The 27,887-nt window shown below is 40.2% G+C and overlaps 1 protein-coding gene across 1 annotated transcript; it reads left to right on the top strand.

Annotated features, from left to right (window-relative positions):
• The first annotated feature begins 286 nt into the window (after positions 1–286).
• On the top strand, positions 287–21,409 carry SERPINB12 (serpin family B member 12). Its single transcript, XM_032872167.1, has 8 exons — positions 287–377; positions 11,754–11,939; positions 14,004–14,138; positions 14,901–15,041; positions 16,553–16,670; positions 18,492–18,634; positions 19,591–19,758; positions 20,712–21,409. The coding sequence occupies exons 2-8, from the start codon at positions 11,772–11,774 to the stop codon at positions 21,114–21,116; spliced, it is 1,278 nt and encodes a 425-aa protein (XP_032728058.1). The 5' UTR covers positions 287–377; positions 11,754–11,771; the 3' UTR covers positions 21,117–21,409.
• Positions 21,410–27,887: the final 6,478 nt, after the last annotated feature.

Here is a 27,887-nt window from a genome sequence, read left to right as displayed (position 1 = left end):
GCAGCCCTTTCTAAAGGCTTGCTCTATAACCCATGGTTTCCCTGAAAACAGCAGGCTGGTGAACAAATTCTTAGAGAGAGGCTGTGCCCATGGCATGATCTATTCTAAAGGAGTGATAACTGACTTAGAGATAATTAATTTAAAATTCATTGAGCTAATGACCATAAATGTAGGTCTTTTTACCCCTCTTCTGTCTTATAGGTTCATCATTGTGATTCATGGTCATAATTATAAAGTCACAGAATTACTTGCTCAACACCTATCCTTACCAGTTTTCATAGGCTGTAGGACTTGGCTGCTCCCTCCTCGGTGTGATAATTGAACTGACTTTGACAGAGCACAAACCTTAGCTGGGGACAGTTCTCACGGGCTTCCAGGTATGTACTGGGAAGTGGGTGAGTGGTTGATGGTATAGGTGACTTTGGGGATAGTTGTCCTAGTGCTGAAGCGAGATGTTTGAAGATCTTTATTCTTGGCATAGAGCGCAAAAGAGGTCCTCCTTTATCATCCTGTCATCCAGCTACTTTCCAGCATCATGACTGTGAGCAACTTAAAGTGTCTGAGTCCCAGCTCTCTCATTTGTTGGGAGAACAATGTCTTCCTCCCTGGCTTATTGGAGGAACTGAATGAAATAATGATGTGGAAGGTTTCGTACATCTAGATGCAGGTAAGACAGTCTGGGCTGTAAGCTCCTGCTGCTCTAGGCATCAAGAATCGAGGAGCAATCGAGCTCCTGTTCACTGGATATGCCTGACACATAGTGGGCGTGCAATAAATAGTTATTTACCAAATGAACGTCTGGGCTGTTATTTTAATGTGATACTCAAGGGGTCTAGAGTTTTTCCCGGGACCAAGGTCAAACCGAAAATGAGTATTTTCAATTTAAGAAACTGTATTTCTTATCTGTATTATAACATTTGTTTTTTATAAGGAGAGGTTATATATCTAAGGCTATAACAATTTCACGGGTGTAAAAAATGATGATGTTTTATCATTTAAAGCAAGGATCGGCAAACTTTTCAGTAAAGGACCAGACAGTAAATATTTTTGATTTTGCAGGCCCTGTGGTTTCTTCATAACTGCTCAGCTTTGCCATTGTAGCTGGAAAGCAGCCATAGATAGTAGTAAATGAATGGGCATGGCTGTGTGTCGATAAAAATTCATTTACAGAAGCAGGCAGTGGGCTGGATTTGACCTGAAGGCTATATTCTGGTTGAAGCTCTGATTTACAATTACAGAAGAAAGAAAGAGATGTCATATAGATCTGGCTCAGAAATGAAAAGAAAAACCATTTATGCTGTACTAATTCTATATAATTATGATAGTAGTGCTAATATTTGTATAACACATTAGAGCAAGGGAAGCCATATTATTATTCCTATTTTTTTTTATGGGTGGGAAAATTGAAGTGTAAGAGGTATTTGCTAGATGTCTGGCTAGTAGGATTCAGCACAGGGTCCAGAGGTTCTGATTGCAAATGTGCTGCTTGTCCAGTGTTGTATTCTTTGCCATCCTGTAGCTTTGGCCGTCTTGTGTCTCTGTGTCTCTGTCTCTTTGGGGCAGACAGCTGTTGTTGTTTCAAGCCTGGAGGCTTCAGGTCGGGATCCAGGAGAACGGAGGGCTTCGATGGGAAGGGTGATTGATATCTCAAGGGTGATTGCAAGTTTTAAAACAAGCTTAGTGTGCTTTTAGTGTTTACTAGTGTTGTTTTTTGTCATTTTCATGGTGTATGTATACATTTTTGATGTTATGCCAGCCTTTTAAGTTTGGAGGATAACATGATGAATGTGAGGTCAATCATCTACTTTAGATAAAGGATGCATTTTTTCGTTAGACCAAAACCTCTATGCTGATATTTTCCCCATAAACATTCTATTTCCCCAGCAATGTGATGTAAAATTAGATGGAAAAAGAGCCCCCTTATGATATTTCAAAAACTGTTTTTATCACATCAGAGAGAATGTTAATCATACTGTTTTCCATCACAAGCTGGCAAAGACTTTGGTGAATCGTTCTGGGATTCCTGAAGTTTTAAGTCCAGGCCAAAAAAGACTAGTTACTAAAGAGTTAAAAGATTGGTTCATAACTGAGGATGAGTTGTAACACACCTAGGAGGAGCCACCTAACTCTACCCTTGATGAAATCATGTTCTTACAGCCTGTTGACACGGAAAACCCTCCTAGCTTGCCTCGATTAGCAGCACGGGCACGTGAATGACCTCCAAAATTCCTTCAAACTCTAGTGTAACTCTCAGGGCGCTTTAAGTGGTTGATATTGGAGACTGACTGACTTTCCTCACTCAAAAGAGATGATGTCTGTGAAATCGCAAACAATGCTTGGCACATAGTAGGTGTTTGATGAATTCTCAGACCCTCCTTAGTGATTCATTATGCTCCTTCCCTTAAGATTTAGCTACATTTAATGGTGGATTGCATCATTCCTGATTGACCAATCATACCACACCAAATTTTTAGCCTTGTAGGGCATGGTCATCTGTAGTCATATCTCTGTTGGGTTATTTGAAAGGATAAATAGATTCAATCCTAGATTAAAGATATTCAAACAAGCTTTGAATCTGGGCACCCAGAAGCCCAATGTGGTATGAGTCCAATGGGTATGAGCCCTATGAGTATCAGAGCCAGCAAGGACAAACGTAACAACCCGAAATCCAGAAAACCAGACCAAAATAAAATAAAATAAAATAAAATAAAATAAAATAAAATCACCCTGTTGTAAATGTAAATAGTATCCTTTTTGAAAGGTAATGCTGGACAGTAGCCGTGTGCAATAGTTATTGATCAACTAGCATGAAATATTAACGGTTAACCTGTTAAAATTTTCTAACCATTTATAATTCTTAACCAGTGATGAAATTCAACTGAAAAATTTTGTTTTAGAATTTTGCGGAAGGATTTAGAGAAAAAACCCACAGCAATTTTCAAATGAAATAGCGAAGAGAATTAACAACGTATTTGGTTTTCCATGTTCACTATTGATAATTGAGAGACCTTCTTGATGCTCAGCTATGAATTTCTATTGGTCAATATCTTGCCTTATAAAACTGGCTTTTACTTGTTTCAGTTACACTCTAGCTGCACAAGTAACTTATATTCTCTGTGTACATATACATATAATATAGATAAGAAGCTTATGTTCTCCACAATGGCTACATACTCACTTTAAAAAGTTTTCTTTTGAATTTCCCTGTCTAATATAATTATATTTATAGGGTTGGGGGTCAGAAATCTTGTTGTCTGACAAAAAGTTAGAAAAGGAAGACAGAGCCTGTCGAAAAGGGAACCAGGCCAGAAAGGAGTCCTCATTCTGTCCTTAAATCATGTCAGTTCTGCAAATTTTCACTTTTTCTCACTTTCCTCTAGTTTCAACCTTTGTTCCTAATTCAGGGCCCCCCATGTTTATAGTCATAAATGAATCACGATTGTAGAGTGTTAGAACTAAAAGCAACATGAGAAGTTATCTGGCTCAGTTTTAAAACTTTTGTTTTTTTCAGTTGTGGAATATATTTGCTCCATGAAAACTTTATTAAAATCCTGATAAGAAAAAGAAGAAGAAAGAAAGGAAAGATGGAAGGAAGGGAGAAAAAGAGTGAGGGAGGGAAGGAAAGTAACGAAGAAAATGAGGGGTCTGGAGTTCCAGAATTCCTTGAGGAAATAAATAGGACAAGCAGAAGAGCGGGTCACATGGTGTGGAGGCAAAATTGGACAGACTTTCTGGAGATGCTGGCATGGAGTTGATCAGTTCTTTACTTCTTAGCAAATCAGTTTTCTTCTAGAAAACACTCCCCATTTCGTCTCTCTGTCAGTAGGCCTTGATAATTTCTACCCACTGATTGGTATTCAGCTATTCTAGTTGATAAATTAAATAGTACCCCCCATCTTCACTACAGGACTGTTAAAGGAAAAAAATAACAATAACAAACCATTTATAATAGCTTAACATGCATTTTGCAGATCCTATGGAATAAGTAAAAAAAAAGTTAGAATAATATAGAAATTGGGGTATAAGAGAATGTCCAAGACAATGGTTATATGAAGCAAAAATAGTTCTCTTCTCTCTCTAGTGTAGGGATTTGGGTTGAAAGGTGTGGATCAAATATTATAAGGAGGTCTCTAAAAAGAGACCCCATTGGAAATAACAAAAAAAATACAAATATAGTAAGTTAAATATTTAATTTAGTGGAAAGCATAGAACGTGTGAAGTTGTTTAAAAATATATATATATATACCATACATTTGTGTCCCCCCCCCCTTAATCAATCAATGACAATTTTACCCTGGATTCCAAAATGGCACTTGGAGAAGTGCCATTGTGGGAGGGGCAGAGTTGATAAATTTCCATTCCTGCCAGGGTGTGGATTGAAACTTACCTGACCAGCTGTTAGCAGGAACTCTGAAGACAAGAAAGTAAATGCAAGCATTACCTAATAGCATTTTTAACAATGAATATTGCATTGGAAAATAATAGAAACCCAAAAGACATTTAATTGAAACCAAAGGGCATGCTATTTTTATGAAGTCAATGTCTTTTAAAAAAGAGCCGTTTGTTTCATGACATGTCGAAGTTTTTGTAAATGTGGCAATGCTTGCTGGGAGATATTAACAACATCTGTCACCTCATTTGGCCTCCAAGTACCCGGTCAGATGTATCTGATCGATTTTCTAAAAATGTGGATGTTTGAATAATTTTATAAAAATCCTTCCATACTTAACAGATTGTATTTTATCTTTTTATGATTTCTGTCATATAAAATGGTATAATATTTAGAATACCTATATTTTAAATAATATGAGTTTTCATTTCTCTTTTGTAACTTAAGTTGGAAATGCTCTTGGTTGCATCTTTCACAACTATTTCTCTGTTTCTAAAGACTATTTATCACTGAGTTAGTTTTAGCCAGATCTGACTATTTATTCTAGCTATAGCATCTATCTGTGTAAAGTTGGAACTTCATTCTTGGATTCTTAATAGGTTTGTGGGAATTATGAAAATTATAAGACATGAAATATTTTGGAGATAGAGCTTTTTTCTTCCTACTGTATAGGAAGAACAATTTCCCCCAGAATATTTTGGGTTGTTAGAAAATCTATCTAATCTAAACTTTTACACTTTTACCATAAAGGAAACCAGTTTTAACAAGTGAACTATTTCTAATGCATTGGAAAATGAATCAAAATTTGATTCTGCAAAGTAGCATCTCTATTGATTATAGCTGCCTGCAGAGTGTATGCAGAATGAGTATGAAATAGTGAGTCATCATCTAATATTTCTTATTTTTTTAAAGGATTTTATTTATTTATTTATTTGACAGAAAGAAAACAGAAGTAGGCAGAGAGGCAGGTGGTGGGGTGGGAGAACTAGGCTCCCTGCTGAGCAGAGAGCCGGACCCGGGTTCGATCCCAGGACCCTGAGATCATGACCTGAGCTGAAGGCAGAGGCTTAACCCACTGAGCCACCCAGGTGCCCCTCATCAAATATTTCAAATGTTAGAATTATTTACAGTGAAAAAGGGGCAGATGCTAGCAAATAAAGTCATAAAAGCTTATGAAATGTTCTTATGTGCCACTATTTGTATTCTTTACTGATGGGATACAAAGATGAAAATGAAACTTGGAACCTGCCCGCAAGTGAATTATGTTTTGGAAGCAAAGACAGAAATAGAAAAAAAATAATTACCTCACAGAGTGATAAGGGAAACAAATATGGATGTCGTGTGTTTATTATCTATGTCTATACCTACACTATGATCACAAGATTAAAAAGCATGTAGAAAATGAAGGCCAAACTATGGGAAGAACCTAGAAGTCCATCAACAAATGAAGGATAAAGAAGATGTGGTATATATATACAATGGAATACTATGTAGCCATCAAAAGAAATGAAATCTTGCCATTTGCGATGATGTGGATGGAGCTAGAGGGTATTATGCTTAACAAAATAAGTCAATTGGAGAAAGACAACTATCATATGATCTCCCTGATATGAGGAAGTGGAGATGCAACGTTGGGGGTTTGGGGGGTAGGAAAAGAATAAATGAAACAAGATGGGATCGGGAGGGAGACAAACCATAAGAGACTCTTAATCTCACAAAACAAACTGAGGGTTGCTAGGGGGACAGCGGTAGGGAGAGGGTGGTGGGGTGATGGACATAGGGGAGGGTATGTTCTATGATGAGTGCTGTGAAGTGTGTAAACCTGGCGATTCACAGACCTCTACCCCTGGGGCTAATAATACATTATATGTTAATAAAAAAATAAAAATAAATAAAAAAACAAACAACAAAAACAACAAAAAGAAGATGAAGGCAATTGATTTGTCAATACTGTGGGAGCAAAATTCAAATTTATTGTGCAGATGGCAGAATACCATTAATGATATCTGATATTCTGCCATCTGCATCATAAATTTGACTTTGAGAACCAAAGTCCTTTTACTTAGAGGTTAAATAATGAATCACTTACTTGGAAAGAACTGTACCCATAAATATGATAATATATTATTATTGATATCAAAGTGAGTTTTTTTTTCTGAATAAAAATTGTCTATTAGCCCCACTCTTTAAAATTGTGGTTGGTAGGTGATATTGAGGACAGTAAGTATGAAATGACCTAAGCCAGATCTAATTTGGGATAAAGTTGTTTGCAATCATGAAGTTCCAATCTATATTTATGATACATTTGCATAGGTTTCAAAGCAATCTGAAAAAATCTCGAGGAAATGTTCAGTCTAGAGAAGCAAGCCCCTCAGCAGATCAGAGGAGTCTTGGAAGAACAACCTGGGACTGGAGGTGCCCCTGGGCAATGAGGTGGTCCAGAGTAGTACTGATGGACACTTAGTGCCATCAGGTGGCCATTGGTCAGATACACCAGTGAAACCAATAATACATGTTTTATTATTTTTTAATCAGTATTTGCCTTATTAGTTTCTTATTTATTATACATACATCTTCTTGTCATGAAGCTGTGTGGTGGGTTACTAGAGCCATGGTCTTGCAGAACACAAATGCCATCTGCCCAAGATGGCAGCATGATGTAGAAGGAAAGAGGGTGACCAAACTGACGGATTTGTTGATACAACTGGTCAACAAAAATGAAGATAATTTCTGATTTACGGATTGTTTGAGAATTAGAGACAACATTTGTGAAATGCCAGGCACATGGTAGGCAAATTAAATGGGAGCTATTATAAAGTCATTATAGGTGGGGTAATGCTAATTCTTTGAGCTGGATAGTTTTGAGGGACCTTGCTATTTTAAAGATTATTTCAAGTCTGTTTGGAAATAATGATGACTGAAGTAAATTATGTACAAGTGTTTCAAGTTGTAGCTTATTAAGAAGCAGCTTACCTCAGCAATCCACCTTTAGACTCAGACTTCGCCAAACAGTAACTTCTTTGTGAAGTGCATATTTTCCATAGTGGATGTTAAGTAGCTATTGTTAATGCTTGGGGAACTCCTAATTGCATCTGGAGACTGAATTTCATTTCGAGATGTTATTCTTCAAATTTTCCTCTAATGTTAGTTCTTGTGTTAAACACAAATAAATTTTCAGTGCTCTAAAATTTGTTGCCATGTTTAGTAATACATCTAGAGTACATTTTAAAATTAAACTTCATCCATACATATAAAATTTATGTATATTTATGTATAAATATACATACATAATAAATATATAGAGAAGTTCTATGTAACTATACTATTATGGACTCTTCCCATTCATCTTCTTTCACTCAAGTATGTGCTTATGAGATCCACATTATTATGGGGCACTAGAGTTCACTCAGACATACTGCTGTGTATTCCATTGTATACCTGACCCACAAGCTGTTTATTTATCTTTCTGATTATGGACATTTGGTTTGTTTCTGAGTTTGGGCTATTATGAAAGTGTTTCTATGAACTTATTTGTACACACCACTTTTTAAAATCTGAAAGGTATTTTGCTACACACCTCTGAAAAATATCTGTTATGGTTACATTTTAGTATGATGATGATTAGATCTTTACTTTCCATTTATTGCTAAGTTGGTCCCATATGTAAATCCAGTGGATCTGGAGACTGGCTTGGTCATACTATTTTCAAATTAGTACCGATGTAAAGGGATTTTTGATGAGGACAAGGAAACAGACCTTAGAGATTTTCCTCCTTTATTTTCTGTTGTAACAACATAACATGGCTTTTACTGACCACCAGAGTGTCTCTCTAATGAATAAGAACAGCGTTAAGTAGCTTTAAAATGTTGAAAACATGATATTTTTAAATTGCTTGCTTGAATTTTACTAGAGGAATACTAGAATAAGTCTTGATGAGCACTGTTTAAAATTTTTTCTTATGGTATACTCTTCTGCTTTTTCTATTTCTTTTTTAAAAAGATTTTATTTATTTATTTGAGAGAGAGAGAGAGAGAGATTGAGCATGCACATGAATTGGGGGAGGGGCGGGGGGGTGGAGAATCTGAAGCAGGCTCCCTGCTGAACACAGAGCCTGACATGGGGCACCATCCCATGACCCTGAGATCATGACCTGAGCCAAAACCAAGAGTGGGAGGGTCAATCAACTGACCCACGCAGGCGCCCCTGCTTTTTCTATTTCCTTTTGTAAATGAGTACGGGATTGCACGATGCTCTCAGATCATGGGAGCTGCTTCTGTTGAGGTACCTGCTCTATGAGATGGTGGGTTTCTCAGAGACGAAAACTGGGTCTCAGTCAGCTCGTGCTACTATGTGCAGTGACTGTCCTCATGGGATCATTTTCGAAATGGTTATCGGGTAATTAGGTTACTGTCAGATTTAGCCAGTTTCTAATTCAAAAACAAACAAAACGACAACAGCCCTCAGAAGGTAATTATTGGATGGCCTTTTAATCTAGTTACTAAATGCTCATTTTTCTATGTTTTAGAGTTTTATAGAACACCAGGAAAGATTCTCCCGTAATAAACGCTTACATACAGGCATCCAACACCAACTACAGCTTTTAGGCTGTTTGCCCATGAGGACCATTCTCACCCCTCCCTCGGAAGGTGGGCAGAGTTAAGCTACATAGACTCTAATGGAAACTTAGAACCAATCCACAGGGTAGAACCTGATGAGGCGCAGAAAATAAACGGTTGCTGGGTGAGGACAAGATAGTAGCTGGACCCAGGTTAGGGAATGTGTGAAACGTTCACAAAATTTAGTGTAGTTTCCCTGTTTTTTAGGTGCCAATGGGCAGATAGAGTGTGGGGGTACACTGCAGCTCCCAGAGTGAATAAGGGTAGTAGCTGAATTAGAAATGGGCAGAAAGCAATCTGTTCCAGGAGAGAGCAGGCCTGGGCATGGAGAGGTCTGAGTCTTGTTCTTCTCCCGGCCAGCTATGTGACTGTGTGCAAGTCACTGCCGCTTCTGGCCTCAGGATTTTTAGTCTCAGGAAGAAGGGAATTGGCCTGCATGAGCCATCATGTCCTTAGTAGGTAAGACTCCAGCTGCTCAGTTCTGTGCATGTCACACCAGAAAGGAACACTCTTCCCTCTGATGCCAGGGGCACATCCGTAAAAAGAAACAGGCTAAAGTTGAGCAAATAGCTGGGACATTTAAAGAGCCAGGTTGGGATCATTCAATTTTCAATCCAAATCCCATCTTTGCCTTGAGTATTTTGCCTCTAGCCTTCTTTTATAGTAGTGAACAAAGAGCCAGAGTATCCACTACCATTTCCTTTGGTGCCAAAGATTTGTATCTAATAGCAACCTTGATTATATGACCAAGACTTTAAAAAAGATGAGACTACTTTTTATCCAAATTTTATGATTTAACACAAGTCTGTGAAATCCCCTTGACTCAGACCATCTTGAATTTATCTGATTTCTCTCCTTCCTTAGTAAGTTTGTTACTGAAGTGGTAATGCTAGCTACTGTGGTAGAACATGTTGGATGTGAAGGGATTTTCCACCTAAAGAATGTAGACTCCTGAGGTCTAAAACAGTGAATTTCCAGACAAGCTCAGGACATATGTTTCTTGGAAAGCATCTATCTGAACCCAGTTTTAGCAGCACAAAATGAGAAATATGAATCACATACAAGTTTGGCAGGAAAAAAAATATAAGCGTAAAAATGGACTCTAAACTGAACAGGGGAGAACACCAATATATAGTGGGCATGTGTTTGACCAGTCTGTCCTACACTGAGGACAACTTAGGAGAAACAATAGATACAGCAGAAAGAGCACTTAGGTTAGGCCAACATGTGTGGTTCAATTCTTTGATTCTTTTCTCATTTGTAGAAAGGGAATGACAATATCTACTCTGTAAAGTTGTAGGGTTAAAGCTAATATATGTAAAACATATGTCTGGCACTTTTAAAAATGGGTATTTAATGTTTTTTTTTTTTTTTTTGAGTTAGGTTTTATAGACTAAAAAAGCCGGTGTTAAGCTGGAAAGATTCTAAAAGCAATGTACAACGTTCAATTCAGTGCAATAATAATTTCTTAATGCTTTACTATGTACCACATGTCTGATGATAAAAAACAGACATAAAGGGGCTTACATTTCCATCTTGGAAAATATGCAATATCCATTGACAAAAAGACAAAAGAGAAGGCATTTCTTTTGGGATGGTCCAAAGTGAGATCTGTGTAAGATTTTCTTGATTTTCTTGATACTTCTGGAACAGATTATTGGTGAGGGGCAAGGAATCTGTCATGAAGGAATCACTCCCTTATTTTGGTTCCATATCACTGTGGTTCTACACTGTCAACGGAAGGTATTAAATCTAATGACTTCTAAACTCCCAACATCTTTCAAGATCAATGATCTCTTGAACAATAATATCAATGACTGACTGAGACACCTCAAGGCTTACAGGTTGCATGTGGAATGAGTCAAAGGAGGTGAGAAGGTGACAAAATACATGGCCCATGACAATTTCCTGGGTATTGTCAGTCCTAGGATGTTGAGGGGAGAATGCTGGCAAAGGACTTGAGCAGAACCATGTATAGCCTCTGAAGAAGGAGATGGGATATAGTTTTCTTGGTTGAAGACTTGACCATGAGGACACGATTGCTTGTGACTTTGTTTTACCTAAATAAAGGAAGTTTTACCACAATAGAATTGTGGTAAACAATTAGACATGTCTAAGACCTAATCCTTGGTACCTGTGAATGTGCTCTTATTGGGAAATGGGGTCTTTGCAGATTTAATCAAGTTAAGATGAGGTCATACTGGATTAGTGTGGGCCCTAATCCAATGACTGGTGTCCTTATAAGAAAGGGGAAACGTGGACTCACACAGAAGATTAGGGAAGAACACCATATGGAGGCAGAGACTTGTGGTGCCTCTCTAAACCAAGGAATGTCAACAGTTGCTGGAAACCACCAGAAGTTGAGAGAGAGGCAAGAAACAGATTCTCCTTGACAGCCCCCAGAATGAACCAACCCTGCCAATACCTTGATTTTGGACATCTGGTCTCCAAAACTGAGGGAGAATAAATTCTTTTTGTTTAAGCCACCCAGTTTGTGATAATTTGTTACAGCAGCTCTAGGGAACTAAATCATATCACTAAATGAAAATAGACCTGTGTCTGTATCAATATCAATATGGACATTAATATCTATATACCAAGATGATGATGACCTTAGTTTTTTGAGTTTTTAATAACATGAGGAATCATTGTATATGCTTATATCTCATGTGTTTAAAATGAGAACTGTTTATTTATCTTCCTCTGACCATGATATTTTCTCTGTTTTGTTTTGTGTTTGGTTTTAGACTGTCATCAATTTCAGGATGGACTCTCTCGTGGCAGCCAACACCAAATTTTGCTTTGATCTTTTCCAGGAGATAAGCAAAGATGATCCTCATAAAAACATCTTCTTCTGTCCTCTAAGCCTCTCAGCTGCCCTTGGCATGGTCCGCCTGGGGGCCAGAAACGAGAGTGCACAGCAGATCGACCAGGTGTGGCTCCGGTATCTCTGGGTCCATCCTCAGAGTCAGACCCTAGTCCTTCTTTCACAAGCCATGATGCTCACTGAGCCTGGGGCCTGGGGGGAGACTGCATTTGCCCTGGAGTTTTCATTTACATCCCACCTTGCTCTCTCTTCAAGGCTCAGTGAAACCTCTGCCTCCTTTCTGACACTTCTTCAGCCTCCCCAGGCTCATAACTTTTCTCAGTTACCTTCTCTGTCTCTGTGTGTCTGTCTGTTTGCCTGTACGTCTGTTCCTTTTCTGCTCTATAATTATCCATACTGATATCACTAACAATATTTCTTATGTGTCTATGTGTTCTTTCATTCCATAAATAAGTATTTAGTAAGCACCAATTATGTATCCAGTGGAAAAGATCTTGGTGTCCTCCTTGACTTCTCTCTTTCTCACTTCACATCTAACTCCAACAGGCTTTTCTCTTGATATACAACCCGAACATAGGTGCTTCCTGCTGTGTCCCTGAGTCTGACCCACCACCATCCTTTCTAACCTGGATGCAGCTTCCTCATGGGCTTCCTTGCTTCTGCTGACAGTCTGTTCTCAATATGGCTGCCAGAAAGATCCTTTAAAACCTCAGGCAGAGCCTATTTCTCATCGTTTCAAAACCTGGACTTCCAAGTTAGCTAATGATAGAAGCCTGAGTCCTTATGGTGGCCCATGAAGATCTAGTATCTGACTTCCCATCAACCTATCACCCTGTCCCCTCCCCACTCCTCCAAAAACGCTGGCCTCCAGGTTCCTTGGGTAAGCATGCCCACTCCTGCCTTAGGGCCTTTGCTCCATCCCCTTTGCCTAATGGCTTTCCCCCCCAGATAACTGATCTATAACTTACTTTCTCCTTCAGGACTTTGATCAGAGTTTACCTTCTCAACCAGTCCTTCCTTCACCTCTCAGTCTAATGCTGCATCCTGACTCCTCACCCCATAAAATGACTTCTTACCCTCCCTTCTTTTCCCTGACATGGCATTTTCCATCTTCCAACATAATGCATACAGTAGCTCATTACTGTGCCTATCTGGCTAGAATATAATTCTCCAGATGGCAAGAATCTTTGTCCTAGAACCATGCTTGGCTAATAGCAGCTTCCAGTACAAATCTGTAGAATGAACGAATGAATGTGACAAGAACAACTTCCCAAATAATCTGTAGGCTCCCGAGGTTGGTCTTATAACTTCCCTGGATCTCGCACACAGCACAGAGGTTATGCGGGCACCTGTCTGTTGTCCCTAATATGGAGGAGTTGAATTCTTGGATTAAGGTAGAATGTGTTTGGAGTTATTCTGCTTTATTCATTTACTTCTATTAACAGTATCCCATTAGGAGAACTTAGCTTTAGACTGTCATTGGCATCCTCCCCATCAGGTGTCAGAGGTTCTTTCTCCAAGCACTTGGGTTTCACGTGCCCAGCAAAACGGTCCTGAGCAACACAAGATGTGCCTTTGTCTCCTATCTTTCCTGCAATGCTCTGGGTGACTTGTCTTTCGCTGCCCTCACTTGCTTCATTGACTGAAAGGTCTAGATCAGTGTTAACACAAATATAATTCAAACCCCACATGTGATTTAAAAAAATTTAACAGCCATAAGAAAGTAAAAAAAAAAAAATCGGTGAGACTCATTTTAATAGAATATTTTATTTAACCCAATATACCCAAAATATCATATCAACATGTAATCAAGCAATTTAAATGAGATATTTTAATTATTTTTTCATACTAAGTCTTCACAAATCCAGTGAGCATTTTACACTAACAGTCTGACCCGTTCCACAGCCATGTGTGTCTCGTGGAGACCTGGACATCCTTTTAGTTTGGTTACATTCATTCTTAAGAGCAGACCCCCGGGGGTTGCATGCAGTTCACTTCCCTTCCATTCCTCCTCACAACCAAGTCAAAAGGATCATCCGCCACGCTTTGCGCTGTTGTTTCGGGGTTGACTCTGGAGGCATTGTCCCTGTCACACTATAAAAAGGTTCTGAAGCTATTCATATTTCCTGGTTCGTATCGTCTGAGAAACCCCATCACTGTCCTCATGCAGGTACTACACTTCAATGAATTTTCCCAGAATGAAAGAAAAGAACCCGATCCCTGTCTGAAAAGCAAAAACCAGGAGGTGCGGGCTGACAGCCATCTGGAGGCGCAGGAAGAAGCAACGGAACCTCTGACCCTGCAGGTGAGCCACCATGAACTCCTGCCCCTCTTCTTGTGAACTGCTCAATCCTGGTTACGCCGTATTTGGCAATGGTTACTCATCCCCAGATGTTACGTCCTGGCGTCATTAGCAGCAACAACAGTAGGAAGAATGCCATATGACCTCCAATTCTTTTCTGATTATATATCTTATATGTCGGTGGCTGTAAGCTAGTTTCCTAAAGCATAGGATCGAGTATCTTCTACTCATGATAAAGGCAGTTACAGGAAAGCCCCAGAACTCACCGACTTTTCCGGGTCACAGGTCCCCAGGATGGAGCATGGTGGAGGATGAAGGGCAGTAAGGGGCAGGAATCAGCTGGGGGAGTCTTACTCTCTTTCTCTACCTCTCCTTATCTATTTCATGGGGAAATATACTTTTATTGGTTGCCTCATACCAGGAGTGGGAAAGATATTCTCCAGGTTATGTATCCCTGTGCCTTAGAAAGTTTAAGAGGAGGGTAGAGAGAAGATTGTCTTTTTCTTCTGTATTTTTGAATATGGAGGAAAACGAGGTGCGCTGAACTAAAAAACAGTGTGCACTGCTGAGTCCCCAGATGTACTCTTCCTGGAGGACCTTGATACCTAATGGGAGTAGTGATCTTCCCCTGGGGCCCCTTCCTGCCCTCCATTCCTCTCTTCTTCTCAGCTTGCTCCCCCTCATGGCAACAACATGAAATGACAACGTGCTCTGATGGCCTTTTGCTCTCCTGATCAGGTCCCATTTTCTTTCATCTTTTGTCAGGCTGAATCTTCCAATGATGAGAGTGGACTGCTCAGTTGCTACTTTGGGAAGCTTCTCTCCAAGATAGACAGGATCCGAGTTGATTACACCCTAAGTATTGCCAATAGGCTTTACGGAGAGCAGGAATTCCAGATCCGTCCGGTGAGTTCGGCATGGCTGGTGATTAAAACTATTGTATGGCATACGTGTAAAAATCAGGGAGTAGCTGGATTACTCACCTGGCACCTGGACCACAATCCTGTCTGACATGTACTGTGATGTACTGTGGACTGGGGTTCCCTGGGGCCCACCTATTTCTCTCCCACACTGTTGGTTGCCCTGGTTCTGCCAGTTTTCAACTTGAGCAGTTTAAGAGGCCTGTTGTGGGTGAAAGGGGGTCGTGTGACCCTAATAACTTTGGAGCACATGTGGGTTTGGTAATGACTTTCTCTGTTGGGACTGTCTTTCCCAGTAAAGGTGCCTGGTAGATGCACTTGGTAGTTCTTCTTCCTGTCCCTCCCCACCCTTCCCCCACCACCTTTAAAATCCCCTTTCATGCCACCGTGAGGTTACCCCTCAATAGAATTGTAGTCAGAAGCACCGTGGTATAGCAGAAGGAGACTGCGTTTGGAGCCAAAGGGCGTCGGGCTCCTCCCTGTGGCTAAGCAACGTGTACCTACAGCAAGACCCATCAGGTTCCTCTCTCACCGTTGCAAGGAGCCACATACTTAGCAATGGGCATGAGGGGTGTGACCATAGGCAAATGTGTGATGCAGGTGGTCAGGCTGGTCTAGGGGGTGGGCTTAGCCTCCTTTGGCCAAAAGAAGTATGTTCTCTCAACAATGAGAATGAGATTTTAGATGTTGTCTTTTTTTTTTTTTTGAACTGGCTTTATTGAGGTATAAATTCATATATCATACAATTCACCTATTAAAATTGTACACACCAGTCATTTGGGTATATTATCCTGTAATTGTGGTAACATATAATGTAAAAAATGGCTATTTTAACCAGTTTTAAGTAAACAGTTTGTTAGCCTTGATCACATTCACAATGTTGTGCAAACATCACCCAATTTCCAAAACATTTTCATCGCTCCGGATGAAAGTAGGGCTTTAATTCTTAAAAATAGAGGCATTTTGCAGCTAAATCTCTCAAGGAACTTCATACTGATGTTAGAGGGTCTCCACAAATGGGACGTTCAAGGATATCTGGTAGGAACAGCTTGTGCCCTTATAACTGTAGACTGCTTCATGAATAGACATTCGTTTTTCTTTTTTAAAAATATTTTATTTATTTATTTTTAGAGAGAAAAAGAGAGAGAGAGTGCATGCAGGGGGAGGTACAGAGAGAGAAGGAGAGGGAGGGGAAAGAATCTCAATTAGACTTTGCACTGAGCGCAGAGATGGACGTGGGACTCGAGCTGAAACCAAGAATCGAAGGTTTAGCCAACTGAGTCACCCAAAAATCCCATGAACAAGCATTCTATATGCTGAATTGTCACCATGATGAATGAAAGGCCTGTGGCTAATTAAGAGTGAGGGATAGATAGAGACCACGTGCGTCCCATTTAAATGACCATCTCTCTCATTAGGCTTCTCCTGACTGCCTCATACCTATTAGCACGGTTATCTGATTTCACTGTATTATTTCTCTTTATTCCAATTTAACAGGAATACTTAGATGGTGTGATTCAATTTTACCACACGACCATTGAAAGTGTTGATTTCCAGAAGGACTCCGAGAAGTCCAGACAACAGATTAACTTTTGGGTTGAATCTCAGTCCCAAGGTAAGAAAGACCAAACACGTTGTAGCTAGTCTTCTTTTCCATTTAAAAGGAGAAAAGCCAGCCTGGTGTCTCAGATTGCAAGTCTCACATGCATGGGCCGTGTTCAAAGCCTGTTTTGCAGGTGCAAACAGTTACACGCTTAGATGCTGTGTTTCTCCTTTGCTCCCTCATAAAAGGGGAAATCCGTTCAGCCAAGCACATGCCAGTGGGGTGCTATTTTCAGGTTTTTTAAGATTTCATTTATTTATTTGCCAGAGAGAGAGAGAGCACAAGCAGGGGAGTGGCAGGCAGAGGGAGAAGTGGGCTCCTTTCTGAACAAGGAGTGCAATGCAGTACTCAATCCCAGGGCCCCGGGATCACGATGTGGGCCGAGCGCAGACGCTTAACTGACTGAGCCACCCACGTGTCCCAGCTGTTTCTATTTTTTAAAAAAGGGTCAGTAGAAATGTTGCAAAGAGAATCTAGTTATTCAGAAGGAAATGGAAATAATTAAATCCAATTGTTATCAACGTTTCACTAGGTACATAGGTGTTTTCTGGATGAAGGGTTAGAGATCGTGATGAGTAGTGAAATTTAGAATTCAACATAAAATGGAATAATTTTTTAATATGGAACTCCCCTGTCTGGCCTTGTCCTGGGAGAAGCACCCAAATTCCAAAATTATTTCTCCTAACTTGGTCCATATGCTGCAAAAATGCCCATTTCTTCAAGGTTCCACTCAGTTGACAAGAAGAAAGCATGTTCACTAAAAAAATGTATACTAAGGCACTAGTTTACTCTCTGGCAGTATTTTAAGTGTAGGTGATGTCAAATAGTCTTTTATTATGGAGTTTAAGTAGAAGTCTTGCTATAGAAAGCTCTACTCATCTTTAAGGACTAGGCATGTATTCAGATAACCAATGGTTTGGTATTTTGCATGGAAAAGAATGCGTACCGCAAATGGATGATTGCCTCACCACGTGGGATTTTCCAGTCTGGCTCAGGGCTGTGTTATGGTGCAAGGAGCCTCAGAGCTGGACCAAGAGCGGGAAGGCCCCAGGACTGATCTCAGCCAGCCTTGCTGATTTTTGGCTGTGTGGCCTTACCTCTCACTAGCTGTGGTGTATTCCTCTCTAAGAAGGGAAAACAATACCTACTTCTCATAATTGACATGTGATGGCATGAGAGGGGGCATGTGAAAGCCCCTACCGACCTGGCCTAGAATATTTATATGCATTTTTGTTCATATGTAAGCATATACAGTTTGCTGTGATGAGCACTTGAGATAGGAAGTTTACCCAATAGTCCTGTTTCTCAAGGAGGTTATAAATATAATCATGTGGCAGGGTCTACTTTGAAAGGCAAATCATGGAGGTGAGAAGGGTAACCTAGTGATGGGTTTTAAAGAGGGCACAGGATGTGATGAGCACTGGGTATTACTCAGAACTAATGAATCATTGAACACCACATCAAAAACTAATGATGTACTATATGTTGGCTAATTGAACTTAATTAAAAAAAAAGAGAAGTAAATCATGGCATAGGATGTCTCATGGCAATTTCCAACCACAATGACTCGGAATGGAAGGAAATCCCCTCAGTTTCAGGGCTTTAGAATGGGACCTTCTTGGGGTTGAGAGACAGTGTGTCTCCCCCACGATATACCCCATCACCTCCACTACATCCAGGACTGTACTGTGAGTGGCGTCATTTTCTTAGGTTAGTTCTTGAATCAGACATGCCCTAGCCTTGGGGATGGGAAGCAGCCTTCAGGAAAATCTGTCTACCTGAATACTTCTGGTACAATTCTCATTCAGGATATTCTCTGAAACATTTTTAAAGGTAAGATCAAGGAACTCTTCAACAAGGATGCAATTGACAGTGCGACGGTGCTGGTGTTGGTGAATGCTGTTTACTTCAAGGCCAAATGGGAAAAATATTTTGACCCTAAAAACACAGTTGATGCCCCTTTCTCTCTAAATGAGGTATGATATTATAGTACATGGTTTTCTAGGTATTGCTCTCATAATTTCCACTAAGAAGTATGATTTAGAGTATGTGTACTCAACTCTAAAACTTAGGTCTCTGGGTTACAGCATACAATATAATAAGAATATTTTGTTATTAGAAAAATCAGTATCGGAAGTTTGTTGACCACTTGGTGCCAGGCACCACCCTGAGCATTTTCCATTCATTATTTCACTTGTTCCCTAAAATATCATTATGGAAATGGATGTTATTATTCCCATTTAGGAGTTGAGGGGAAAGAATGCAAAGGTTAGGTTACATGGCTAAATTCGTGCATTAGCATTCACATCTGTGAGTATTTATCTCAAAAACTCATGTTCTAAGCCACCGAACTGTAGAATGGAGAAAAGGGAAGGTTGGGATCCCAGCCCACCACCTGTCAGCTGTGTTCCTCTCGCAAGCACTGTGCATCTCATCTGTTGATTGATGACCTCTCAGAAACATGAGGTGTCTGGGGTGGTGGCCTTTGATCTGATGGAAACCTTTGGAAGAAGTACTGTGATTCAATATGTAGATAATTATCATTTAACCAAAGCTCCAGACCAGCGAAGGCAAGGGGTCAGGAGATGAGGTGAGGCCAACAGACTGGGTGGTGCAGACACTGAAGGTAAGAAGCTGGTGGGGATATATCCCTTGGCTAGGCTGCAGGGAGAGCCTGGATAGATAGTTTACCAACGAGTTGTCTTGGGAGCTGAAGAACCTATGAAAACCAAGGGAAAATAAGGTGTTGGCAAGGACGGGTTGGCTGATCAGTGGGCAGAAGACTCATGGGTTGGGTCACTGGTGTGGCTCAGAGCTTCTGGTGAAGATGCTTCTTATCTTAGTGGAGCCCCGTTTTCAGGAGAGATGAAGGCCATGGGGGTGCGCAAGCTTCCCGTGACTGTCCCATGACTTTCTATCTTGTCCACTGCAGAATGAAAAGAGGACTGTGAAGATGATGAACCAAAAGGACCTGTTTCGAATCGGCTTCATAGAGGAGTTGAAGGCACAGATCCTTGAAATGAGGTATACCAAGGGGGCACTCAGCATGTTCATCCTGCTGCCTTCCTGCTCTGCAGATAATGTGAAGGGCCTGGAAGAGGTAAGTCTTCGTTGTCTCTACAAAATACTTCACTGTCAATCTTTGGAGAGCAGCCCTATTAACCATCTACCAGCCTGAGGAAGGATGGCACCTCAGTTACCAGAGATATCAGAGAATATGTAAGAATCTGAATTCAATGAGAGAGTTCGTCCTCATTGGTTTAGAAAAGGACGGATGCCAAAAGCGTTGGATAGGGCTTTCCTCTCCCATCTCACAGCTCTCTGCGGTGGTTCTCCAGACCGAGGGATCTGGACATGGAGTGATGTGAGACTTGCTGCAAATGCTCGATAGCCTGACTTCTGGCCTCTTGCTTGGACTCTTCTGCTATGGCTCATGGAACGGAGCTGTTAGCTGAACTCTGTTTTTGGGTGCAAGTGCCTTGATAGGGTGGAGATCTGGTGCTGGGGTAAAGTGGTTGTGAGCTGGGGATCAGTGAAGGCTGGGGAGCCTCGGCGCTGTGCTGTTCTGTGCAGTGAAGAGATGGAGACAGAGGGAGAGAGAAATACCTGGATAGCGATCACAACAATAGCCATGATTCAAAATGTATCGTGTGCCAGCACTATGTTAATTACTCTACATACATCATTTTGTTTAATCCCTCAAGAGCCTAATGGTATTATCTCCATTTTATAGAAGAGGGAATTGAACCTCAGAATGTTAAGGCGTGGCCAAGCTCACTCAATTTGGTCAACGGAGCTTTGCTGGGCTTTGACACGCAGACACCAGTCTGTCAGATACCAGAGGATACCAGAACTCAGATTGTCCTGTGACTTCTAAAGACTCAAGAGAATTGCTTGGAGGGATTTAAATGAGATCAGAGTAGGTTGAGGCTTAGGGAAGGACCTTGAAGATTGTTACTGGCTGTTGAAATATACTCAAGCCTTTTGAAGTAATTGGGGCATCCTTTGCTGGTTCATAATATGACCTTAAATGTTATTTCCTTCCTTTTGTAGCTTGAAAGGAACATCACTCATGAAAAAATAGTGACCTGGAGCAGCTCAGAGAATATGTCAGAAGAAACAGTAGACGTCTCCTTCCCGCAGTTCACCCTGGAAGACAGCTATGATCTCAATTCTATTCTACAGGACATGGGCATCACGGATATCTTTGAGGAAGGGAAGGCTGATCTTACTGGAATCTCTCCAAGTCCCAATTTGTACCTTTCAAAAGTTTTCCATAAAACCTTTGTGGAGGTGAATGAAAATGGCACCCAGGCAGTTGCTGCCAGTGGGGCTGTTGGCACAGGAAGGTCCATACCTTCCTGGGTGACGTTTACTGCCGATCACCCTTTTCTCTTTTTCATCAGACACAACAAAACCCAAACTATTCTATTCTATGGCAGGGTCTGCTCTCCCTGAAAGGAGCACACTGTCTAGTACCCGGGAGCTGGAAGAAAGTGGCAGAATGGTCTCCCGCTGGCATAACATGGGAATTTGTGTTCTTGCTGATATCTAAAGCTGATCGAATTCTGTCACAGCTCCATGCCCCCTTCCTCCTGCCACTGGCCTGAGCTTGTCCTGATCCTCCTCTCACCCTGTAGCTGACTTTCATCTACGTCCATTACTATCAAAGTCTCTGGCTCCCTCCCTAACCTTTTACCACACTAAGCTTTCAAGCATATAATTCACCCTCTGTGACCTTGAAGGTCAGTGTAATGGAATGTGTAATGTACTGACTTTAAGTTCCCTACCTCCATATAAAGGAATCCTGGAAGTTCAAGTCATTAGATCACTTCTAGGGGAGGATAAATTCAGAAACCACTTTAACATGGGCAACAGGAGGAAATGTTTAAATGGAATGTGTTTTGGGAACTCAGCTCTATTTCTATGGTAGTTAAAACCAGGGGTCACTGCTGGCCAAGACGCCCTGCCTCTTTCTCTCCCATCTTCTTCTATTGCATGGAGGATGCCCTGTAAGATGCTTCTCACCTGAGGGAAAATCCACCCATTAGGGGTGGATTTAAGTGAGAGCTCAAGGATGGAAGCCTGCCCTGACCAGCACTCATTCTGTGGAGGTCAGGACATGTTTTGCGAATCTGACATTGACCTAGGGGAGCGGCAGTGGATTTAAAAATTAGTCTCAGCTTTCCTTATTGAGTCTCCTAAGCCATCATCATGAAGCACGATCCTCTGTGTCTTTTTTACCCCTTCCTCAGAGAATTCGCCTCTGTAGTTACCCTTAAATGCCCAACAAGTCAGGTGGGGGAGGGGAGCGCTGCCCCCCCCCCCCTCCCCCGCTGTAGACTGCTGGCTTCCTAACCCCCTCTGTCAGGAGTCTGCCACATGGACTTATCTCCTCCTGGAGGCCTTATGCCGGGTCACGTCCTGAGAGCTGGCCTGGGTCTGGGCATGATGCATGTGGAAATCTTTGTCAGGAAGGCCGTTGGCTTCATATCAAGCTCTAGTCTACTGAAAGCCAGATACCTAAGTGTTTAAGACTCTAGAACTGGGACCTTAGTTGTCTGTCTGAATTCTTGATCTCTGCCTTAGCTGAACACTCTGGAATGACTATATTACCAATGCCTAACTCAAGGATGTGGAGAATCATTCTGTCAAGGTGAATTTCTGGTCTTAGCCGTGGCCCCGTTTCCCTGCCCTGCCCTGCCCTATGAGCGTCCTCCTCCCAGTTGCCACTGTGTTGGTTAAGGGTTTTTGCAAGAGAAGGTAGGTTAAGTTCAGCTGGTTAAGTCATGCTGGCCCCAGTCCCCCCGTTTGCCTCTATATTAATGATTTCTTTGTGCTGTGAAGGACAAGTTCCATGTTCCCCATACAGGCTTCTCATTGTCAAAGGTTGTTTGTGGTATAAAAAATTTCTCATTGATAATGTGAGGCAGCTTGAGGTGGCTCTTCCAAGTCCTTTCCATAGAAGGCATGTCCCATGGGTCAAAGTTATGTCAGATAATAAAATATGTAGTCACTTCTGTGGTTCTTTTTGGGGCTAACATTTTGAAGATTCCATGCCTGACCTGTCATTGCTGAACTCAATAACTATGACCTTTGTGAAGGTTTGGCATTGTCTGGCATTGCTATGTTCTTATTCTTTTCCTTGATAAACACATCTTCTCATTGTATGGGGCTCTCTCGGAATTTTAATCACAAAGGGAAAGTGTATCTCCTTACAAAAATGAGAGTGAGAGTGAGATTCTGTGAACCAGTAAACTTACTAATCTTCAATTGATTAAAATGTTTCTTCTTAGTAAATAAAACACTTTTGTCAGTTAAAATGTGTACATTATTTTATGTGCCAATCGACTTTTTTAGTGACCTAAACCTAGCTTTAATTTTTTTCATCCCCAAATATAGAAATACATACTCTATAAAACTAACCATTCATCTCAATTATGTTGGAAAGATATATCTTGTGCCAGAAAATCTTTCTTAACTTTCTACCATAATTATATATGAAGGCATATACAAAAGATGAAAGCTTGCAATGATTCTAAAATCTAGGAGTGATATCCAGTGGATCATCAAACTTGGAAGACGTTTCTACTGACTACAAGTTAAGAGCTGGAAGGAAATCCTCAACAAGTGGTTCCCTGTATAGTGCCACCCCTGTGTCAGTCAGCTTTGTTCCCTCCCATTACTGGCTTCACTGGGGTTCAGAAACATAAGAGCCTTGCCAGCTTAAATTCCAGACAGCCATCTCTCTCCTTTGTCCTTGCTGTGGTCTTTTAGCCTCTGTCTTTCTTGTCAGTTTTTTTCTTTTTGCTGCCATTTGAAGACTGATTGATACTCCCCCAATACAACGCACAGGAAAGTGAAGAGAAGGTATTGGCATTTTCTACCTTGGGCAGTTTAGACTTCACAAGGAGAGTATTTTTGGTGGGACAAGGACAGAAAGAATGCTGGTGGCAATGTTGTTGGGTTCGTATACTTCATTTGTCCCTCTCTTTGAAGTGTCAGAGAGTCTGACCATACAGGGAAGACCGGATTCTAACTTAGTTCTATGGAATACAGTAGATGGAAGCCTAAGAGAAACTGGGAATTATGCTCAAATTTAGGAGCTCTTGACTCTTCATTCCTTACCAGTGAGACTGACCTTTTAATATGGCAGCCAGAGGCACAGAGAACATGCAAGTCCATGCATGTTCTATAAGTGCTAGAAAACCAGCCAGAGCATTCAAATCTGGGAAGTGAGCTCCTCCATTTCTAATTCATGATTCCCTCCACCCAGCAAGGTTGACAGGTAAGACAAATGAGGCAATGTAGAGTCCAAAACAACTGATTCATTTACTCTGAGTACAAGCATTCCGGGAAGAGAACCACTAACATGTCGTACTCAATAGGCTCTCTAGTGCTCTCCAGGTCACAGGATTTGTACATTCTATTTTATTTCGACTTCAGCCCTCCTTATGATTTCATACATTATCTCATGCATCTTTCCCCCTCAGACTCCTCCCCAGTTTCTTCTTGAGCTGGAGCAAGCCAGAACATATGTTGCTTCATCCCTGATTGCTGTTTATCTTTTGCATTTGGATGTGTGGCCTTTTTTTTTTTTTTTATTACAGTATCATTAACCTTAGGTGGAGGCCCCATGATTGGGATGATGGGTGAGGAAACTGTGTGGTGTCTCATTGGGTTTCCTTGCTCCGTAGTTGAATGCCAACATCAAACGTGTTCTTCATTCACATTACTCATGTTGTGTTCTTGTTTTCCCAAATCTACTGTATTATACCTTTTTTTTTACTCAATATATAAAACACAAGATTTTATTTAAGAGACACACCTCCTACCAATGTATTCTATATGCTTAACATTTAATTTAAAAATTCTCATATTCTCATACACTGTTTCCCTTCTAAATAATGTCATCTATCATATGCATCAAATAATGTTTTAGCCACGGTTGGGTGAAAGGACTTGAGAAGCAACCAAATGCACAACAGGGGATCTGGTGGAAACCCACATACCTTTTGTTGACACATATAGGTTTTGAATAGATCATCCCAGATCCGAGGTTATGTAAATGAGGAGAACATATAGAGCTTTAAAAAAATTTGTGCCCACGGGGTGCCTGGGGGCTCAGTGGTTTAAGCCTCTGCCTTCGGCTCAGGTCATGATCCCGGGGTCCTGGGATCGAGCCCTGCATCGGGCTCTCTGCTCAGCAGGGAGCCTGTTTCCCTTCCTCTCTCTCTGCTGGCCTCTTTGCCTGCTTGTGATCTCTCTCTGTCAAATAAATAAATAAAAATCTTAAAAAAAAATTTGTGCTCAGTAAAAAAAAAAAAAAACATGCAAAAAAAAAAAAAAAAAAAAAAAAAAAAAAAAGACCTGAAGCTTCAGAAAATGATTTGTGGCAAGAACTTGAAGAGAACTTTAGAAAACTTTTTGGGATGATTGACAGGTTTGAAGAAGGCAGGACATTTGTGGAATTGGAGAAGAAATCTATGAAGATAAACGGTAGATAAATTGTGACAAGGTGTGAAAAAACTGGATGAAATATTAAAAGACTGCCAGGGAACTAGAAATACAGTAGCAGAATTTAAATAGAATTTAGAGGCAGTAAAGAAGCAAAACTGATGTACTGGAAAATTTAATTAGTGATGAATAGGGTGTATTTCAGTGTTTGTTTTAGAATATGTAGGAAATAATAAAAGGGAAATTCATAGCTACAGAGAACAGAAAATAAACCTAAGAGTTAGGTATTTCTGAGAAAGCAAGCATATTAATTGGCATGAAATTAATAATCAAGACAAAATTAAAGAAAACTCTCTTACCTTGAATAGTCACCTGATTACATGGATTGATTTCCAAGAAAAGTAAGCAAAAAATAGACTTGCTAAGAAACTGTAAAAATAAAAGGCTGAGAAAATAATTCTGTTAACATTTGGGCAAAAAAGAACACGTTCACTTATAAAGGATAAATAATCAGAGGCTCCTCAAACATTCATGTTGTGTTAAATTTCTAGGTTTAAAACCTAGTCTACACATTTTAGGGAAAAATATAGGATTAAAGAATTTCCTGTTCAGTCAAGTTGTAAATGCAACAGAGAGAAAGAGATTCTGCTAGGCACAGAGGGGCTCAATCTCACAACCGTGAGATCATCACCTGAACTGAAATCATGAGCAGATGCTTAACTACCTGAGCCACCCAGGTGTCCCCACAGTGCTTTTTAAGTGGTATTTAACTCATAAAGTAAAATGTTGTAGCTTTTTTTTTTTTTTTTTTTTTTTTTTTTGGCTCATGGTTGATTCTTTGGGGAACATTTTTATGAACTGAAAAGTTTTGATTTTCACTATTTTCTTCTTATAGTAGTTTTGCATGTTTTTGGACAACTTTTTCTGTTCATTCTGAAATGTATAGAATTTGGGGGCTAAAAAGGACTAAAAATGACATTACTTTAGGAAGGCAATGTTTCTTGGTTCAAGAGTACCCTCTTCTGTTGGAAGAGTAAAGTACAGCTTGTAAAACAAATGGTGCCTTACTGTTATGCCTGTAGATTTGAACTACGTGCGCAGATATTTGAAATCAGGTGGCTTCCATTAAACTTGATGGAACAGTTCCACCAGAAGAATAAATATTGATAAAGGAGACTAACTCATTATGCTGAGATTTAATGATCATCTTTTTTATTGTGTTATGTTAGTCACCATAAAATACATTAGTTTTTGATGCAGTGTTCCAAGATTCATTGTTTATGTACAACCCCCAGTGCTCCATGCAATACATGCCCTCCTTAATACCCACCAGCAGGCTCACCTAACCCCCAAACCCCTCCCCTCCAACACCCCTTAGTTTGTTTCTCAGAGTCCACAGTCTCTCATGGTTCATCTTCCCCTCCGATTTTCCCCAATTCACTTTTCCTTTCCTTCTCCTAATGTCCTCTATGTTATTCCTTATGTTCCACAAGTAAGTGAAACCATATGATAATTGACTTTCTCTGCTTGACTTAGCTCACTCAGCATAACCTCCTCCAGTCCCAGCTATGTTGATGCAAAAGTTGGGTATTCATCCTTTCTGATGGCTAAGTAATATTCCATTGTATCTATGGACCACATCTTCCTTATATATACATATATATGGACCATGTCTTCTTTATCCATTTGTCTGTCGAAGGGCATCTTGGCTCTTTCCACAGTTTGGCTATTGTGGACATTGCTGCTATGAACATTGGGATACATTTGGCCCTTCTTTTCACTACATCTGTATCTTTGGGGTAAATACCCAGTAGTGCAATTGCTGGGTCATATTGTAGCTCTATTTTTAATTTTTTAAGGGATTCCACACCGTTTTCCAAAGTGGCTGCACCAACTTGCATTCCCACAAACAGTTTAAGAGGGTTCCCTTTTCTCCACATCCTCTCCAACACTTGTTGTTTCCTACCTTGTTAATCTTTGCCATTCTAACTGCTATAGGTGGTATCTCAATGTGGTTTTAATTTGAATTTCCCTGATGGCTAATGATGATCAACATTTTTTCATATGTCTGCTAGCCATTTGTATGTCTTCTTTCTAAAAGATTCCAAGTGAGTTAGCTGACAGTTTACCAAGTAAGGAAGTTCTCCAAGACAGTTAGTTAGCTAGTTACCCGAAATTTAAAACAAAACAAAAAAAAGCCTTCTTATACACCAGCAATAGCTACTTGGAAGTTCAACAGTTTGGTTAATTCATTGCATTTAGTTCTATTTGAGATTTTCTTGTTATTCATTCATTTGTTTACTTAGAGTCTGCATCTCCCCAGTAGAATGTCAATCTGATGAGAGAAGTGCTCTTTTACATCTTATTCATTGTTTTTTCTCTGTACTTAAACCAGTATCTGACACAGGAAAGATGCTCAAATAATACTGGTTGAATAAATGAATGGAAAAACCAAAGACCCTATTCACAAAAATATCAAAACTATAAAATATTTATGAATAAATCTAATATACATGTGTTTCTGTGTGATGAATAACACGAATATACTAAAAATACAAACATAGAGTTCAATGATTTGTCAAACAGTGAATATCCATGTAACCACCGTCCAGGTAAAAAAAAAATATATATAACATTATCATTACTCCAAAGTTTCTCCTGTCCCCCCATATAATTTTTCAATTCTTACTTTCTTCGTCCTCTTCAAAGTATAACCATTATGCTGACTGGCAGCACTATAGTCAAGTTTTGCCTGCTTTTGAACTTCATATG

Source organism: Lontra canadensis, unplaced genomic scaffold (assembly GCF_010015895.1).
Source record: "Lontra canadensis isolate GAN:19392208 unplaced genomic scaffold, GSC_riverotter_1.0 scaffold44, whole genome shotgun sequence".
Classification (NCBI taxonomy): domain Eukaryota; kingdom Metazoa; phylum Chordata; class Mammalia; order Carnivora; family Mustelidae; genus Lontra; species Lontra canadensis.
The sequence above is the reverse complement of the archived record's forward strand: the minus strand, read 5'-3'. Positions and strand labels throughout refer to the sequence as shown.

What these genes read in the sequence shown, in the direction of transcription:
- SERPINB12 (XM_032872167.1), top strand. Translation starts at nt 11,772, where the DNA reads ATGGACTCTCTCGTGGCAGCCAACACCAAATTTTGCTTTGATCTTTTC. An exon ending in AGGAATTCCAGATCCGTCCG is followed by an intron (nt 15,042 to 16,552) that starts GTGAGTTCGGCA and finishes CCAATTTAACAG; the next exon opens with GAATACTTAGATGGTGTGAT. An exon ending in ATGTGAAGGGCCTGGAAGAG is followed by an intron (nt 19,759 to 20,711) that starts GTAAGTCTTCGT and finishes TTCCTTTTGTAG; the next exon opens with CTTGAAAGGAACATCACTCA.